The 18,091-nt window shown below is 42.2% G+C and overlaps 1 protein-coding gene across 3 annotated transcripts in view; it reads left to right on the top strand.

Moving 5' to 3' along the window:
* arhgap12b (Rho GTPase activating protein 12b) overlaps positions 1–18,091 on the top strand; it is a 220,588-nt gene that overhangs the window by 91,091 nt on the left and 111,406 nt on the right. For 2 of the 3 annotated variants that reach the window (XM_080212046.1, XM_080212037.1), the window contains exon 3: positions 7,818–8,075. In XM_080212046.1, coding sequence (XP_080068172.1) covers positions 7,818–8,075 — 258 coding nt within the window. Of the gene's footprint in view, positions 1–7,817; positions 8,076–17,760; positions 17,899–18,091 lie in introns of all 3 variants that reach the window. The other variant, XM_080212026.1, reaches the window with a different exon arrangement.

Raw genomic sequence — 18,091 nt, 5'->3', positions numbered from 1 at the left:
AACCATAAGGCTCATGGTGTGAGATATAGGACAGATGTTTGAGGTAAATTCTTCACTGAGTGGTTGGGGTGTGGAATACACTGCCTGCTGTGATAGCGGAGTCAGACATTTTAGGAACTTTCAAGTGGTTATTGGATAGGCACATGGAGCACACCAGAATGATGGGGAGTGGGATAGCTTGATCTTGGGTTTGAACATAGCTCAGCACAACAGTGAGGGCCCAAGGGTCCGTACTGTACTATACTGTTCTATGTTCTAAGAAAATGGTGAGTTGCCTTCTTGAACCATTGCAGTCCTCTCTTGTGAAGAGGAAGAAGGAGATTTATTTAAAGGTGAGACATGAAGGCTCAATTAGGGCACTGGAGAGTTACAAGTTATGATGTGGAGATGCCGGCGTTGGAGTTACAAGTTAGCCAGGAAAGAACTAAAGAGAGAGTTAAGAAGATCCAGAAGAAGACATGAGAAGTCTTTGGCAGGTAGGATCAAGGAGAACCTTAAAGCTTTCTATAGGTATGCCAGGAATAAAAGAATGATTAGGGCCTGTCAAGGACAGTAGTGGGAAGTTGTGCGTGGAGCCTGAAGAGATAGGAGAGGCACTAAATGAATATTTTTCGTCAGTATTCACGGAGGAAAAAGTCAATGTCGTGAAGAATACTGAGATACAGGCTTTTAGACTTGACGGGATTGAGGTACGTAAGGAGGAGATGTTAGCAATTCTAGAAAGTGAAAATAGGTAAGTCCCCTGGGCCGGATGGGATTTATCCTAGGATTCTCTGGGAGACTAAGGAGGAGATTGCAGAGCCTTTGGCTTTGATCTTTATGTCATCATTGTCAACTGGTATAGTGCCGGAAGACTGGAGGATAGCAAATGTTGTCCCCTTGTTCAAGAAGGGGAGTAGAGACCATGCTGGAAATTATAGACCAGTGAGCCTTACTTCTGTTGTGGGCCAAGTTTTGGAAAGGAATATAAGAGATAGGATTTATAATCATCTAGAGAAAAATAATTTGAGTAGGGATAGTCAACACGGTTTTGTGAAGGGTAGTTCGTGCCTCACAAACCTTATTGAGTTCTTTGAGAAGGTGACCAAAGAGGTGGATGAGGGTAAAGCAGTTGATGTGGTATATATGGATTTCAGTAAAGTGTTTGATAAGGTTCCCCATGGTAAGCTACTGCAGAAAATACGGATGCGTGGGAGTGAGGGTGATTTAGCAGTTTGGATCAGGAATTAACTAGCTGAAAGAAGACAGGGTGGTGGTTGATGGGAAACGTTCACCCTGGAGTTCAGTTACTAGTGGTGTACCGCAGGGATCTGTTTTGGGGCCACTGCTGTTTATCATTTTGATAAATGACTTAGATGAGGGTGTAGAAGGATGGGTTAGTAAATTTGTGGATGACACTAAAGTCGGAGGAGTTGTAGACAGTGTGGATGGATGTTACAGTTTGCAGAGAGACATAGATAAGCTGCAGAGCTGGGCTGAGAGGTGGCAAATAGAGTTTAATGCGGAAAAGTGTGAGGTAAGAACATAAGAACATAAGAAATAGGAGCAGGAGTAGGCCATCCAGCCCTTCGAGCCTGCCCCGCCATTCAATAAGATCATGGCTGATCTGTCGTGTCTCAGTTCCACCTTCCCGCCCTCTCCCCATAACCCTTAATCCCCTCACTTATCAAAAACCCATCAACCCGTGTCTTAAATATATTTAGCGAGGCAGCCTCCACCACTTCAACGGGCAGAGAATTCCAGAGATTCACCACCCTTTGAGTGAAGAAGTTCTTCCTCAACTCAGTTCTAAACCGCCCCCCCTTTATCTTGAGGCTGTGCCCCCTAGTCCTACTGTCCTTTCTGAGCGGGAAGAGCCTCTCCACCTCTATCCTATCCATCCTATTCATCATCTTATATGTCTCAATGAGATCTCCCTTCATTCTTCAAAACTCTAACGAGTACAAGCCTAGTTTATTCATTCTCTCCTCATAGCTCAACCCCCTCAACTCCGGCATCAGCCTAGTAAACCTCCTCTGCACTCCCTCTAAGGCCAAAATATCCTTGCGTAAGTGCGGCGACCAAAACTGCACACAGTACTCCAGCTGCGGCCTCACCAGTGCCCTATACAGTTGCAGCAAGACCTCCCTGCTTTTATATTCAATCCCCCTCGCTATGAAGGCCAGCAGCCCATTCGCCTTCCTGACCACCTGTTGCACCTGCAGGCTGGGTTTTTGCGACTCATGCACAAGGACCCCAAGGTCCCTCTGCACCGTCGCATGCTGCAGTGTTTCGCCATGTAAGTAATAGTCCTTCCTACCATTATTCCTACCAAAGTGGACAACTTCACACTTGCCAACATTAAATTCCATTTGCCAGCTCCTGGCCCATTCACCCAGCCTATCTAGATCCTTCTGCAGACTTTCCACACCCTCCACACAATTTGCCGTTCCACCAATCTTGGTGTCATCAGCAAATTTCGACACCATACACTCGGTTCCTCCTCCAGATCATCTATATAAATGGTAAATAGCTGAGGCCCCAGCACTGACCCCTGGGGCACTCCACTAGTCATCAACCGCCAATCCGAATAGCACCCATTGACCCCCACTCTCTGCCTCCTATTTAATAGCCAATCCCCTATCCACGCTAACACTCTACCCCCAACTCCATGCCCCCTGACCTTCTGTAATAACCTCTTGTGCGGCACCTTATCAAACGCCTTCTGAAAATCAAGAAAGACCACATCCACCGGCTCTCCTCTATCCACCGCCCTCGACACATCCTCATAGAACTCCAATAAATTCGTCAGACACGACTTCCCCTTAACGAAGCCGTGCTGCGTCTGCTCTATCAAACAATTCTCCTCAAGATACCTCGCTATTTTCTCCTTGATGACGGATTCTAACATTTTACCTACAACAGACGTTAAACTAACCGGCCTATAATTCCCTGCCTTTTGCCTGCCATCCTTCTTAAACAACGGCGTAACATTAGCCGTTTTCCAATCTTCCGGCACTTCCCCGGAATCCAGCGACGTTTGGAAAATAATCACCAAGGCGTCCACTATCACCTCCGCCACTTCTTTCAGAACCCTTGGATGCATTCCATCCGGTCCTGTGGACTTGTCCACAATCAGTCCCTCCAGTCTTTCGAGCACTGCCTCTCTAGTAACAATAATGTCATTCAGGCCCTCCCGTCCTACCATCTTTCCGTCGCTAACACCCAGCAAATTATTCACGCCCTCCTCCGTGAAGACCGAAACAAAAAAGTTATTCAAGGCCTCAGCTATTTCCCCATCCCCTACCACTAAGTCCCCCCTCTCATCCTCGAAGGGTCCAACGTTCACCCTAGTCAGCCTCTTCCTTTTTATATATTTATAGGTGATTCACTTTGGAAGGAGTAACAAGATTAGAGAGTACTGGGCTAATGGAAAGACTCTTGGTAGTGTGGATGAGCAGAGAGATTTCAGTGTACATGTGCATAGGTCCATGAAAGTTGGCACTCAGGTTGATAGGGTTGTTAAGAAGGCATACGGTGTGTTAGCTTTTATTGGTAGAGGGATTGAGTTTCGGAGCCATGAGATCATGCCGCAGCCGTACAAAACTCTGGTGTGGCCGCACTGGGAGTATTGTGTACAGTTCTGGTCGCTGCATTATAAGAAAGATATGGAAGCATTGGAAAGGGTGCAGAGGAGATTTACCAGGATGTTGCCTGGTATGGTGGGAAGGTCTTATGAGGGAAGGCTGAGGGACTTGAGGTTGTTTTTGTTAGAGAGAAGGAGGTTAAGAGGTGACTTAATTGAGGCATACAAGATGATTAGATGGGGTGGATAGTGAGAGCCTTTTTCCTCGGATGGTGATGGCTAACACGAGGGGACATAGCTTTAAATTGAGGGGTGATAAATATAGGACAGATGTCAGAGGTAGGTTCTTTACTCAGAGGGTAGTAAGGGCATGGAATGCCCTGCCTGCAGCAGTTGTGGGCTCGCCAACTTTAAGGGCATTCAAATGGTCAATGGATAGACATATGGATAATATTGGAATAGTTTAGGTTAGAGGGTCATTAGATTGATTCCACTGGTCGGCGCAACATCAAGGGGCTGTTATGTTCTATGTGCTGAAGGGACTCCTTCAGTGTAGGTGGGAAGGGAGTTCCAAGATTTTGACCAGCAACAATGAAGGAATGGTCATAAAATTTCAGGTTAGTTTTGTGTGTCATTTAAAGGAGAACTTGCGGTGATTCTCTTGCTCTTCTAGTTTGCGGAGGTCATGTGTGGAAAATGCTTTTGAAAATGACTTGCTGTAATGCATTTTGCAGATCTACATACAGCTGCTATTCCATTGTATGGGCTAGAGAACCATGATCTGTGGGATTACCATCTCCACGGTCAAAGTAAACTTCTTCAAATTTTGCAAATGGGGACTGTTAGAGCATTCATGAATAACCTTGCGAGGGACTATATGGAAAGAAGACCTGTTCATGATATCACGTGAATTATCAAGTTGAAATTGACATTTTTCCCTCAGCGACTCATGCATTTTTGGTGAGGCTGGGGGATAGAACAAGCAGGAAAATGCACCATGGTCTGGAAAGGAAAAGAAAGGTTAATAATGACACTCACGTTTGCAGAGTTGGTTTTGCCATCTGGAATCAGATCTTGGCTGCACTGCCCAATTGAGAAATGAAACTTCCCCTATAGCTCTGCCATAATTAATATGCCACTGTTTTTGCCCCGTCCCTCAACTTGGATGAAAATGTTAAGGAAAAGTCCTATCCTGTCCTTGGTGAAATCTTCACTGCCATCCCAAAAGAAGAAAATATCATCTTTTTGGGGTCCTTTTAATGTCATGGTTGACGTGACTGATGCCTGGAGCAGAACTGCTGGGGAAAATCTGGGTGGAGAAAGCCTGTTGAAACAGCATCCTGTCGCTAACAAAGAATGCTCAGCGTGACCTTGTTATAATAAACACCAGAAGGACAAATACAAAGGCACACTGTGGTATCCTTGATCAAAGCACTGTTAAGTCATAAATTATGTCACTATTCGAGTCAAAGATCTAAATGATGTCTGCATCACTTGATCCACACGAGGGCATGATGCCTGCTGAACAGATCATCATTGGCGATGTACACCCATCCAGCATCGAGGCATTGTGAGAACCAAGATGAAGATGATCAGTATTTCTGGTTAGGACCTCAATATGGTATTCCAGCTGCAGTCTTGAAAATGTTCACAAATCCAGCCCAATCTGAGGAGAAGAACATAAGAACATAAGAATTCGGAGCAGGAGTAGGCCATCTAGCCCTTCGAGCCTGCCCCGCCATTCAATAAGATCATGGCTGATCTGTCGTGGCTCAGTTCCACTTTCCCGCCCTCTCCCCATAACCCTTAATCCCCTCTCTTATCAAAAACCCATCAACCCGCGTCTTAAAAATATTTAGCGAGGCAGCCTCCACCACTTCAACGGGCAGAGAATTCCAGAGATTCACCACCCTTTGAGTGAAGAAGTTCCTCCTCAACTCCATTCTAAACCGCCCCCCCTTTATCTTGAGGCTGTGCCCCCAGTCCTACTGTCCTTTCTGAGCGGGAAGAGTCTCTCCACCTCTATCCTATCCATCCCATTCATCATCTTATACGTCTCAATGAGATCTCCCCTCATTCTTCTAAACTCTAACGAGTACAAGCCTAGTTTATTCAGCCTCTCCTCATAGCTCAACCCCCTCAACTCCGGTATCAGCCTAGTAAACCTCCTCTGCACTCCCTCCAAGGCCAAAATAAAACCAGCTGTACTAGATTCCTGTGCCCAGACCATTGGGTTCAAACATTGCCATCACCAGGACTGGTTCAACAAAAATGTTGCAGAAATATGTGACTGCCTGGAACAAAAATAAGCAGCCTTCGTTGTCTGTTAGAACAACTCAAGGTCACAAATCAATCAGGCAGTGTTCTGTCAGCTCAAGGTTGATATCCAAGTACATACCTGGAAGAAAATGGGCAAGTGGAAGGGAGAGAGAGCCTGGCAGAGAGCACAGTTAACCTCTGTTATTTTGACAAAATCTGTAGTTAGTGTCACATGCTTATTGGGGTCTAGAAAATCAATGTTCATAGCTTTTCTGTAAAACAAGCTTTGAAAAAAGATCAACCGGAGAAGTGGGCAAATCCACAGTAAAGCTTGTTGTTGTTTGGTAGTTCCTTGCCTGGATTAATGATGTGTAGTGCCACAGACTGGGAAGATGTATTGTCCTTCACTGTATTGAGGTCCTAAGCAGAGCCAGAAAAAATGGGACCCACACCATCAACCAGAAGATAAAACAAATATTAGACAATGTTTCTTATCTGGTGGTACTTAAATTTCTAATATAGTGAGAAATGTGACTTGCTACTTTGGTTACAATACTGTTGATGGTATTGAAGTGATATTGAGACTAGGAAAGTTACTTAAGGGCTACGGCATAATTGAAAGTCTGTTTTTCTCCAATTCCTATATTCTAGATACAAATAAAATCATTTGTCAAGCTGGACAGATATTCCGATTACATAGAACACTACAGCACAAACAGGCCCTTCGGCCCACAGGTTGCGCCGATCACATCCATACCTACCAAGCCATAGAACTATCTGTAACTCCCAATCCCATTAAATCATAACATAAGAAATAGGAGCAGGAGTAGGCCATCCAGCCCCTCGAGCCTGCCCCGCCATTCAATAAGATCATGGCTCCCATGTACTCATCCAGAAGTCTTTTAAAAGACCCCAGCGAGATAGCCTCTACCACCACTGACGGCAGCCGATTCCACTCACTCACTACCCTCAGTGAAAAACTTACCCTAACATCTCCTCTGTACTTGCTTCCCGGTACCTTAAACCTGTGTCCTCTTGTAGCGACCATTTCAGCCTTGGGAAATAGCCTCTGAGAATCCACCCTATCTATTCCTCTCAACATTTTATAAACCTCTATCAGTTTGCCTCTCAACCTTCACCTCTCCAGGGAGAAGAGACCTGGCTCCCTCAACCTATCTTCATAAGGCATGCTTCCCAATCCAGGCAACATGCTTGTAAATCTCTTCTGCACCCTCTCAATAGCTTCCACGTCCTGTGAGGTGACCAGAACTGCGCACAGTACTCCAAGTGGGGTCTGACAAGGGTTTTATAAAGTTGCAGCATTTCCTCCTGACTCCTAAACTCAATCCCTCGATTAATGAAGGCCAGTACACCATACGCCTTCTTGACCACGTCCTCCACCTGCGAGATTGATTTAAGAGTCCTATGGACCCGGACCCCAAGATCCTTCTGCTCCTACCCTTGATATTGTACTCCTGCATCCCATTGTTCCTGCCAAAATGGACCACTACACATTTATCCGCGTTGAAGTCCATCTGCCACTTCTCTGCCCAGTCTTGCATCCTATCTGTGTCACGTTGCAACTTCTGACATCCCTCCAGACTATCCACAACACCACCAACTTTCGCACCGTCGGCGAACTTACTAACCCATTCCTCCACTTCCTCATCCAGGTCATTTATGAAAATGACAAACAGCAAGGGTCCTAGAACAGATCCCTGGGGCACTCCACTGGTGACTGACCTCCATGCAGAAAAAGACCCATCCACAACCACTCTCTGCCTTCTGCAGGCAAGCCAGTTCTAGATCCACAAGGCCAAAGCCCCTTGGATGCTGTGCCCTCTCACCTTCTCAGGAAGTCTTGCGTGGGGGACCTTATCAAATGCCTTGCTGAAGTCCATGTAAACCACATCCACCGCTCTTCCTTCGTCAATGTGTTCAGTCACGTTTTCAAATATTCTTTAGTAATAGATATTGCTTTTTATTTTTGCAGATCATTCCACCTGCAAGACCAGAATCTCCAGTGTATGCAAATTTGCAGGATTTGAAAATAACTCTAGCTAATACGCCGCCAACCCCCACTAGCCCTCCCATGCAAATTCACGGTGAATGGGAGGTGCATAAAGATGCAACAGGACGCACGTACTATTACAACAGGGGAACGCAAGAAAGAAGCTGGAAGCCACCTCGATGGACCAGAGACTCTGTAAATAAAGAACCCGATAGCCAGGGGGATTCTGTAAACCATGGAGTAAGTACGTGCGTTTACAAACAAGATTTACTAATACTATTATAGTGCATTATCTACAAAATTCCTGCTGTTGTTGAGGACAAAATTGCTAGCTGTCTTAGCTACGAAAATGACATATCACTCGAGCAGTAATACCGTTTCAGAGCTAGGGCAAACAATCCAAAGATGTGCACATTAGGTGGATCAGCCATGCTAAATTGCCCCTTGGTGTCCCAAGATGTCTAAATTTAGATGGATTAGAACATAGAACAATGCAACACAGTGCTCTTCAGTGCTCACCAAGGAGAGGGGCTATGTTATTGAGGATGAGTGTGTGATACAGGCTGATAGGCTAAAGGAGGTAGATGCTCTGAAAAACCTTTTGAAAAACCTGAGGGCTGATAATCCCCTGGGCCATGTGGGATATATCCTAGGACTCATTGGGAGGCAAGGGAGGAGTTTGCAGAGCCTTTGGCTTTAATCTTCGGGTCCTCACTGTCCACTGCAATAGTGCCAGAGGATTGGAGAATGGCGAATGTTGTTCCTCTGTTCAAGAAAGGAAATAGCAATGTCCCTGATAATTATAGACTGGTCAGTCTTACTTCAGTAGTCGGTAAGTTAATGGAAAAGATCCTGAGGGATAGGATTTATGGCCATTTGGAAAGTTGTAGCTTAATCTGGGATAGTCAACACAGATTCGTGAAGGGTAAGTCTTGCCACACAAATTTGATTGAATTCTTTGAGTAGGTAACTAAGTGTATGGATGAAGGTCGAGCATTTGATGTCGTAAACATGGATTTTCGTAAGACGTTTGACAAGGTTCCCCATGGTAGGCTCATGAAGAAAGTAAGGAAGTGTGGGATAGAGGGAAATTTGGCTGATTGGATAAGTAACTGGCTATCTCAAAGAAGACAGGCGGAGGGGAAAATTTTCAGACTGGAGGCCAGGGTATGATAGTCTGTCAGAGACTCGGCACAGACTCAGTGGTTCGAATGGCCTCTTCTGCACTTTGGGGATTCTGTGACTCTTAGTACTACCCACGCAACATACTCTTGAGATTGGTGAAATTGCACCTGTCATAGTTTTTGCTTCTTATGCTAGCCGTCTTGAAAAATCAAGTGAGATACCCAGTTTTGTACTGATTTGGTAGACTTTTATAATAGGACTCCACCTGCACTAGTAACCGGATTCAGGTAACCGTAACTCCTTTAAGATCCTTACAGCTGACAGCAGATATTATTTATCTAGTGTAAGTGCTGAGGCATCCATTATAAGAGTCAGCCCCATTTCTTTTAATTTCCCTGGAGTAAGTTGAATAACAAGTGTGAAACTTTTTAAAGAAATGCTGTAGAATAATTTCACTAATTAAATAATTCATAAGGGGTACTAGCAAGGAAGTTTTTATGATCTACAAACTTGAGGTGCAGCTGTATACTCCTGTGAATTAGAAGTCTTATGTAATTAATGTGAAGTGCAATGCAGATATTAAGTGATGATTGAGGACTTGTTTAAAGTAACAACTGTAAAGGAATAGAACTGTAAGTTAAACAGTCAAATCATCTACAACTTATTGATAATTTCAGCTTGCTGTTTAATGTATAGGAGACAATGGGTGTGGCTCAGGTAGGCCGCAGTTTTCCTCCTGGATTTGTGTAGGTCCATTTTGTTTTTCAACCTATTTCCTCTCTGTCTCATCCTGGAATTTGTGATCAGCAGCAAAGGAACAATGCTAGCCGCAAAGGAACAAAGCCATAGGCTTTTGCACTAAAGGTTTTAGTTTTTTTGAGATTTTGAAAAAGCCAGCGCCATCTAAAGGGGATGTGGGCCTGTGTGAATCGGGCAAGTAATGGAATTTCTTCTTAATCAATGAAATCAAACAATCCATAGTAAACTACACATCTAAGCTGAAAGTGTAAGCTTGAATAGTAATGTAGCTTCAGTGTCAAGTTACATACAATATAAAGATGAGAAAGATTTTGTGAAAAACCATTTTGTGTGGAGTTTGCATGTTCTCTGTGTTTGCGTGGGTTTCCTCCTGGTGCTCTGCTTTCCTCCCACAGTCCAAAGATGTGTGGGTTAGGTTAATTGGCCGTGCTAAATTGATCCAAGTGTCAAGGGGATTAGCAGGGTAAATATGAGGGAGTAGGGCCTGGGTGGGTTTTTGGTTGATGCAGACTCAATGGGCTGAATGGCCTCTTGCACTATGATTATGAAAAATGAATGCTTTACGCTTGTTAATTTTTGGTGCTAGGGAATTTGGTAATTAAGACTTGGTACAGCATTGAAAATTCACTCTTGAACAAAAAAGCTATAACTTTTTTCTTGCGTGCAAAGTGGATATCTATCATTGAATTACCGCAGCTTCACATCATTCCATATGTTGAATGCCAAGTCTCTGGGTGTGATTTTTCAGGGCAGTGGACAGAAGGCAAGACAAGGCAGTGGTACTCAGTGCATTGCTTTTGCAGAGAGGCAGCATGGACACGATGGGCCAAATGCTTAACCCCTCAAAAATCATGAGCATTGAGAGCCTCTGTCAAATCTTCTGGACCTGTGTACGCTTATGTGATTTGGATGTAGACAGAGGGTACAACAGTAGGGCAGAGTAACCTAATAGTTATCATAAAATTTAATGCACAGAAGCATTTTCTGAGGAAAAGCAAGAAATGTGAGTATGAAAAAATACTGATGAATGTAGAGATTGAAAATTGTTTTGAAGTGTGCATGCAGATAGAGACATCAAAAAGGCCTTTTGTATTTTTTTCTTTTACATGTGGGCCAAGGAGTATAACAGCAGAGGTCAAAGACCATTATTTCACCAATAGTCTCTATTGCATGTACGTCAGATCAAATTTCTACTGAAATTTTGTTTATAAATCTGTATATATTCTACTCACTCCAAAAGGATATAATTTAAAGCTTCTTTAAAAAAAGAAATGCAGTGTTCCGAATGTTGGAGAGGACCAAACACAGTGGATGTGGAAAGAATGTTCCCTCTAGTGGGAGAATCTAGAAATAGGGGCCGCTGTTTAAAAATAAGGGATCACCCATTTAAGACGCCTGAAGGAAATTCCCTGAGGGGTTGTGATTTGTTGGAATTCTCCCTCAAAAGGTGATTGCAGCAGATTCTTTGACTATTTTTAAGGCAAAAGTAGATAGACTTTTGATAAACATTGAAAGATTATCAGGGCTAGACAGGAATATGAAGTTGAGGCTAAGATTACAATCGACTGTGATTTTATTGAATGACAGAGCAAGCCCAAGGGGCTGAATGGCCTACTTCTCCTAATCCATATGTTCAAATGTGTCAAAATGTGCCTATTTCACTACCAGATATATAATTGTTTCCTATTGCTGAAGTGATTTATGTGAGATGCTTCTGTGACTGTTTTTGTGATTGCAGACCGAAAGATTAAGCTGTGCTGAAGTTAAAAATTATAGTTTTATTTATTAGTCACAAGTAAGGCTTATATTAACACTGCAATGAAGTTACTGTGAAATTCCCCTAGTTGCCACGCTCCGGTGCCTGTTCAGGTCAATGCACCTTATGAGCGCGTCTTTCAGACTGTGGGAGGAAACTGGAGCACCTGGAGGAAACCCATGCAGACGTGGGGAGAACGTGCCAACTCCACACAGTCACCCAAGCTGGGGATTGAACCTGGGTCCTTCGTGCTGTGGGGCAGCAGTGCTCATTACTGTGCCACTACGCTAAACTAAAGAACTTGGCTCATGAGAGCTTGGTTTTTCGGTGTAAATTATATGAAAATTTGTAAATTAATGAGCACAGCGTTTGCAAAAATTCTAAAAGGATCAAAACATGCAGTAATAAAATCCTTTTTTTGTAACAAGGACTGCACGGTGGATAGTGGTTAACACTGCTGCCTCACAGTGCCAGGGACCCGGTTTCGATTCTGGGCTTTTGGAGAGTCGGTTCAGACTTGATGGGCTAAATGGCCGCCTCCTGCACTGTAGGGATTCTATATGCTGTATCCTTGTCTGAGCGGTTTCTTCATAAATAGTTTGTATTTTAGTCGTGTGTGGCTCTCAGCATTTATTTGAATCTGAAAGCCCAGAGTATAGTATATTGCAGTTTCAGAAATTGATTTCACATTAGGGTGAACATGTTAATCATGGAATCCCTACAGGACAGAAAGAGGCCATCCAGTCCACCAGATCTGTACTGACTCTGTCCTATTCCCATAAACCCTGTGCATTTACCATGGCTAATCCACGAAACCTACACATCTTTGGACTGTCGGAGGAAGCTGGAGCTCCTGGAGGAAACCCATACAGTAGTGTACGTTTTATGAGTTCACAGACTTTTATCTTGTATGTTTTTCCTGAAATTTGGCGTTCTAATTAATTCAAGTTAAAATACTGGTCATGAAAGTATCAGTAATTTACACATTAATGCATAACATATTCACCTGAAATTCCTTTCTCCACAAATTTAGCGAAGGGATTAAACTATTGAAGTGTCCCATCTGCCTAACGCTGTCTGAACTGGCGGATAGTCCATTTGTGAATTAAAATGAGCAGTGACTAGAAGCTCAGACCCTCACGTGAACTGAATGGAGGAATTCCACAAAGCAACTACCCAATTGCATTTCAAAGCAATAGAGGAGACTACAACATAAGCAGCGAATGCAGTATGGAAAATTGAAGTAGATACAAATAAATGCTATTTCTCGTGAAGGTGTGTTTGGGGCTCTATGTGATGGGAAGGGAGCAAGTAAAATGACAGATGTTTCATCCCATGCATGTATTGGTAGACGAGGAGTTGTTGAGGGCAACTGAGGAGTGGATCAGAGTGTCAGAGAGAGCTAAGCCTCATGATTGCTCAGAGGGGAGGAAGATGATGATGTGCTACTTGGAGCATTTGAGAGTTCTGGATATATGTGGAGTACACAATACTGGACGTTTCAAAATGTTGTAATGTTGTCATAATTGTGAAATTCCTCAACATTTCTATTGTTGTTTAAGATATCTTAGAATTTATAGGCAGTTTGAAGAATTATCACTTTTTACTGATTGTACAGCTATATTTAGTTTTAAAGACATACAAAATGAGCACTAAAACTATGTGAATTTTAAACTAAGTTTTACAGAAGCGCTTGCATTTTTATTTTGATCCTATAATTGCATTTAGTGCAGTAGGTACACCAAGCGATTGAGATGCACATATTGGTGAAATACATATTATTGAGTAACTAAGTATATGTGGCATTATGTGAACTGTCATACCTTGATATTTTAAGTCTTAAATGATTGCGGAGGTTCATCTGTGTAGGTTATATGCAGTATTCTTTACTTAAGTCTAGCACTGAATAGATAAATGAAATGTATCTGCTAACTAAAGTATCGTTATTTGCTGAAATTTACAAGTTAAGAACCAGAAACTGTTGAGTCCTTTAAATATAAAAATGTATTCAAAGCTTTCTGTTAAGGCTTTATTTGAATTCTATATGGTACTGAACTACAACCTCTAACTAGCTACGGTGTTAGCTGCTTTTAGTTATCCTGTTCCTGTGACAAAGAAATAACTGATGACCCTGCTTCTAGTAGTTATTGAGTGGAAAATGTATGTGATTGTGAAAGTCAGCTAAGGATAGGATTATGTTCATAGTTGAATAACTTAATGAAACACAGTCCGCAGGAATAGGCTTTTCAATCCTTCAAGCTTGTTTGCCATTTGGCGAGATCATGACTGACCAGTATCTTAACTCCATCCGTCTACCTTTGCTCCATATCCTTTTATACTCCTGTCTTGGGAAAATCTATTGATTTCAGATTTGAAATTATTAATTGAGCCTGTATCTGTGCAATTTGTGAGAAAGTGTTCCACAGTTCTACTGCTCTTTATGTAAAAAAGTGTTTTCTGAGTAGCCTGATTCTGACTGTAAGTTTATGCTTCCTTGTTCTAGATTCCTGCACCACTAAATACTCTCTCTCTCGACAAAGGGAAATAACTGAAGACCCTGCTTGTAGTAGTTACTGAGTGGAAAATGTATGTGATTATGAAAGTCAGACAAGGATAGGATTATGCTCATAGTTGAATAACTTAATGAAACACAATCCAGAGGAATAGGCTTTTCAATCCTTCAAGCTTGTTTGCCATTTGATGAGATCGTGACTGACCGGAATCTTAACTCCACCCATGCACCTTTTTTCCATATCCTTTTATACTCCTGCCTTGGGAAAATCTATTAATTAATTGAGCCTGCATCTGTTGCAGTTTGTAGGAGAATGTTCCACAATTTTACTGCTCTTTACATAAAGAAGTGCTTTCTGAATAGCCTGGATCTGATTGTAAGTTTATGCTCCCTTGTTCTAGATTCCTGCACCACTAAACTCTCTCTCTCTCTCTCTCTCTCTCTCTCTACCCTAGCAACCCTTTTCAAAATTCTAAAATTGCTATCAAATCACCCCTTAAGCATTATTTCCAGACACTATTTAGTCAAGCCTTCCAATTCACTCATGATCCATACTCTGATTTTTACTATCTAACCAATCTTCTAACTAGGTCAGTAATTTTATGAAAAAAAGAGACAGGCTATCAAAGCTTCATGTCTTGCACTCATCAGGATGGATGGGAAAATACCAAACTTCAAAGGGAACAATAATCTCAACTGTATGAGAAAAGGTTGGCAATAAGGCCAATCCTGTAGCATATTGGAACTGTAGAAATTGCAATGCATATATTGACCAATGAAGATAGGCTTATGGTAGGCAGCAGGCAAGACCCCATTAACACATTTCTCAACTAGCATGTCGAGGAAAGGAAGCTTAACAGGCTACTCCATTTCAAAGGTGAATTTGGAGCACACTAAGGTATGCAAGGAAATTGTTACATGCAGCTGCATATTTTGTTAAAGCAATCATGTGATCTGCATATCAGAAATATGCAATGGCTAGGGAAGCCTTAACAACAAACTTCTAAGAAGGGCCTGAGCCAATTGCTTATTGACCAAACCTTACAATGAAATGGGCCGTAGTAGAATATAACTGCAAGTTATCCTGCAGCACAATAGTCCCCTTATCAGATCACTGTTTGCTTTATATCATACGTATTCATGAATGGGCCTAAGGCTGCCACTTTTGGACTTAAAGTGCTCACCCTACCACAGATGAAGTGTTCCAAAAATTTGAATGACAGGTGAAGCTGGCTATTTCAAGTTGCTACCATGCAGTGACAATACAAGTAGTGTTTTCCGCGAACAAGATGCTGTTGTCAAAGCAAAACAACGTTCGCCTAAGACACACACGAGTAACATGGTTTATGAATTTCGCTGCACTGCCAGGTATGTAGGCCGTATGTCTCAATAACTGGCACAGCCTAAGAAAAAGCATGTCACTTTGGCTGTTCATAAAAGGCAGCATACTGACTTTATTTCACTAACCTCTGCTTGCAAAACTCAGAATATGTCTAACATTTGATGTGATTCTGCACTTGGGCAGCATTTGCTGAACAATTCTGAGTTTGCTAAGAATTACACTACCAACCAGTTTAAGATGATCAGTCAGGATTGCAATGCAGCTGACTTACCCTTGCTAGAAACTACACATATTCATATACAGGGACCTGTCCTCTGCAGACATTGTACCTTTTTTAAATAAAGAAAAGCATGGTTTCCTTCTGCATTTACTCTAGTGATGTCTCAAAAATCAGAGCTGACTTGCCAGTTAGTTTCTGTCTTCTCATAATTTAAATATTGTCCCTTTTTGAAATTTGAATTTTAAAAATATTTGTTATTGGGATGTGGCTTTGTTGAATAAGCTAGCATTTATTGCCCAAACCTAATTGCCCTTGAAGTGGTGATGTGCTGCCTCCTTGAACCTCTGCAGCCCATTATAGGCACACCCACAATGCCATTAGAATCATAGAATCCCTGCAGTGCAGAAGGAAGCCATTTGGCCCATTGAGTTTGCACCGATCACAATCCCACCCAGGCTCTATCCTCTCAAGCCCACGCATTTACCCTATAGCTAGTCCCTGTGACACTAAGGGGCAATTCAGCATACAAATCTACCTAATCTGCACATCTTTGAACTGTGGGAGGAAACCGGAGCACCCAGAGGGAAACCCATGCAGGCACAGGGAGAACATGCAAACTCCACACAGTAACCCAAGCCAGGAGTTGAACCTTGGTTCCTGGCGCTATGAGACAAAAATGCTAGCCACCGTGCCACCAATCAGGAAGTAAGTTCCAGGCTCTTCTGGCCAATTCTGAATGTGTCAAGAATTAAACTACCGACCATTTTAAGATTAGCAGTCAGGCTCGCAATGTAGTGCACTTAACCTTGTTGGAAGCTACAAATATTCATATGCAGGGACAGTCAAGTGACAGTGACATTAAAGGAACAACAATGTAGTTCCAAGACAGGGTAGTGTGTAACTTGGAGGGGAGCTTGAAAGGGAAAGATGGCGATATTCCATGCATCTGCTTCCTTTGTCATTCTAGATGGTAGAGGTCGCAGGTTTAGGAGGTGCTGTGGAAGAAAATTTGGTGAGGCATTCTTGCACCTGTCCTGATGAATGGAAAATGAAAAGCTTTGACAAGTCTCTCTTTACCATGAGCTATAATTTTAGCTAATGGGCCTTTATTGGGAATATTATCAAATGCCTTCTGAATACAAACTATGTATGGATATGTGGATGGCAATTTAAAATCTGAGGCACTGGGAACCAGGAACCAATTTAAGTGGGCAGTTATTGGCGAGCAGGGCTTGCTGAGGGCTAAAGTAGTGCTGATTTTTGTTTAAACACACTGATTTAAAGCAGCTTATTTGTAACCTGAAAATAGTAACCATGCTTGCAAAAGAACATAATAGATCAATTAGTTCCTCAAGCCTATTCTGCCAGTCACAGAGATGATGGCTCATCTGCAGCTTAATTCTATGTACCTACCTTTGCTCTATTAATATTTCTAATATATTTGGCAAACAATCTATCAAGGATGGAACAAAGTACTTTGTGTTGCTAGTACTCCCTGGTGAGAAACTATGAAAATCCAAAGAAACTTTGAGAGTCCAGGTACTCAGATCATTAAAATTTCGCAAACAAGTTCAGAAAATTAAAAATGTTAATAGAGTGGCCTTTATATGTAAAGGAATAGAATATGGGGAGGTGGATGTTATTGTTCCTTTATGTAAAGCTCTAATTGGAGCAAACCTGGAATATGAAGCACTGCTGGGCACCACACCGTAGCAAGATACATTAGCTTTGGAGGGAGTGCAATGTAGATTTACTAGAATGGTACTTGGTTAAACTGAGAATACATTGCATAAACTAAAGTTATATTTTTTAAAATTTGGATGGCTAAGGAGTGATTTGATCAAGATATTAGGGGGCACATGGGATAGATTGGGAGAAATTACTCTGTTAGCTTGGGAGCCTCAAGTTAAGCAGCATAGTCTAAAAATTAGAGCCAGGTTTTGGAGCGTGTTTGGGAAACACTTCTTTGTATACAAGGTGATAGAATTTTGGAACTTTCTCTCTTCCCTGTGATTCTTGGTATGTTTTGGGAGAACTCAGAATTAAGTGTTTCCTTCACTTCTCATTTCTTTAAATTAAGGGGATACTTTCTGTCAAAGGGAAATCTGTATCTACTTCTATATTTTTTCAGTAACAGCAGTTCTCAAATGCCTGAAGCTTACATAATCAGACACATAAAGCACAACATGTTCCTTCTCTAAATGCTTCCAGCATCACAACACAGAAGAGAGCTACCGCAGCATTTACTCCAGCCATTCAGATCAGTTTGATTTACCTCCACGTGGTTGGTCAGAAGAAATGGATGAGCGTGGCCAAACTTTGTATGTCAATGAATATACTGATGAAAAGGTACTTTGATTTCTTCTCTTCAGTTGATTTGCTCTTTATCGGTCTGCTCTTACTATATTAATTAAAAGGCAACTGTACAACTTTTATTACTCGTGTAAATTTCTATTACGGAGACAAATGCATTTGAAATTTCCCTAGATTGACAATCTCTGTTAAATTAAGTACCATTTTCAGTCGGCAATATTGTGAATGA

Source organism: Carcharhinus amblyrhynchos, chromosome 2 (genome assembly GCF_965287045.1).
Source record: "Carcharhinus amblyrhynchos chromosome 2, sCarAmb.v2.hapA, whole genome shotgun sequence".
NCBI lineage: Eukaryota > Metazoa > Chordata > Chondrichthyes > Carcharhiniformes > Carcharhinidae > Carcharhinus > Carcharhinus amblyrhynchos.
Note: the sequence above shows the minus strand (reverse complement) of the source record. Positions and strands in the feature narration are given on the sequence as shown.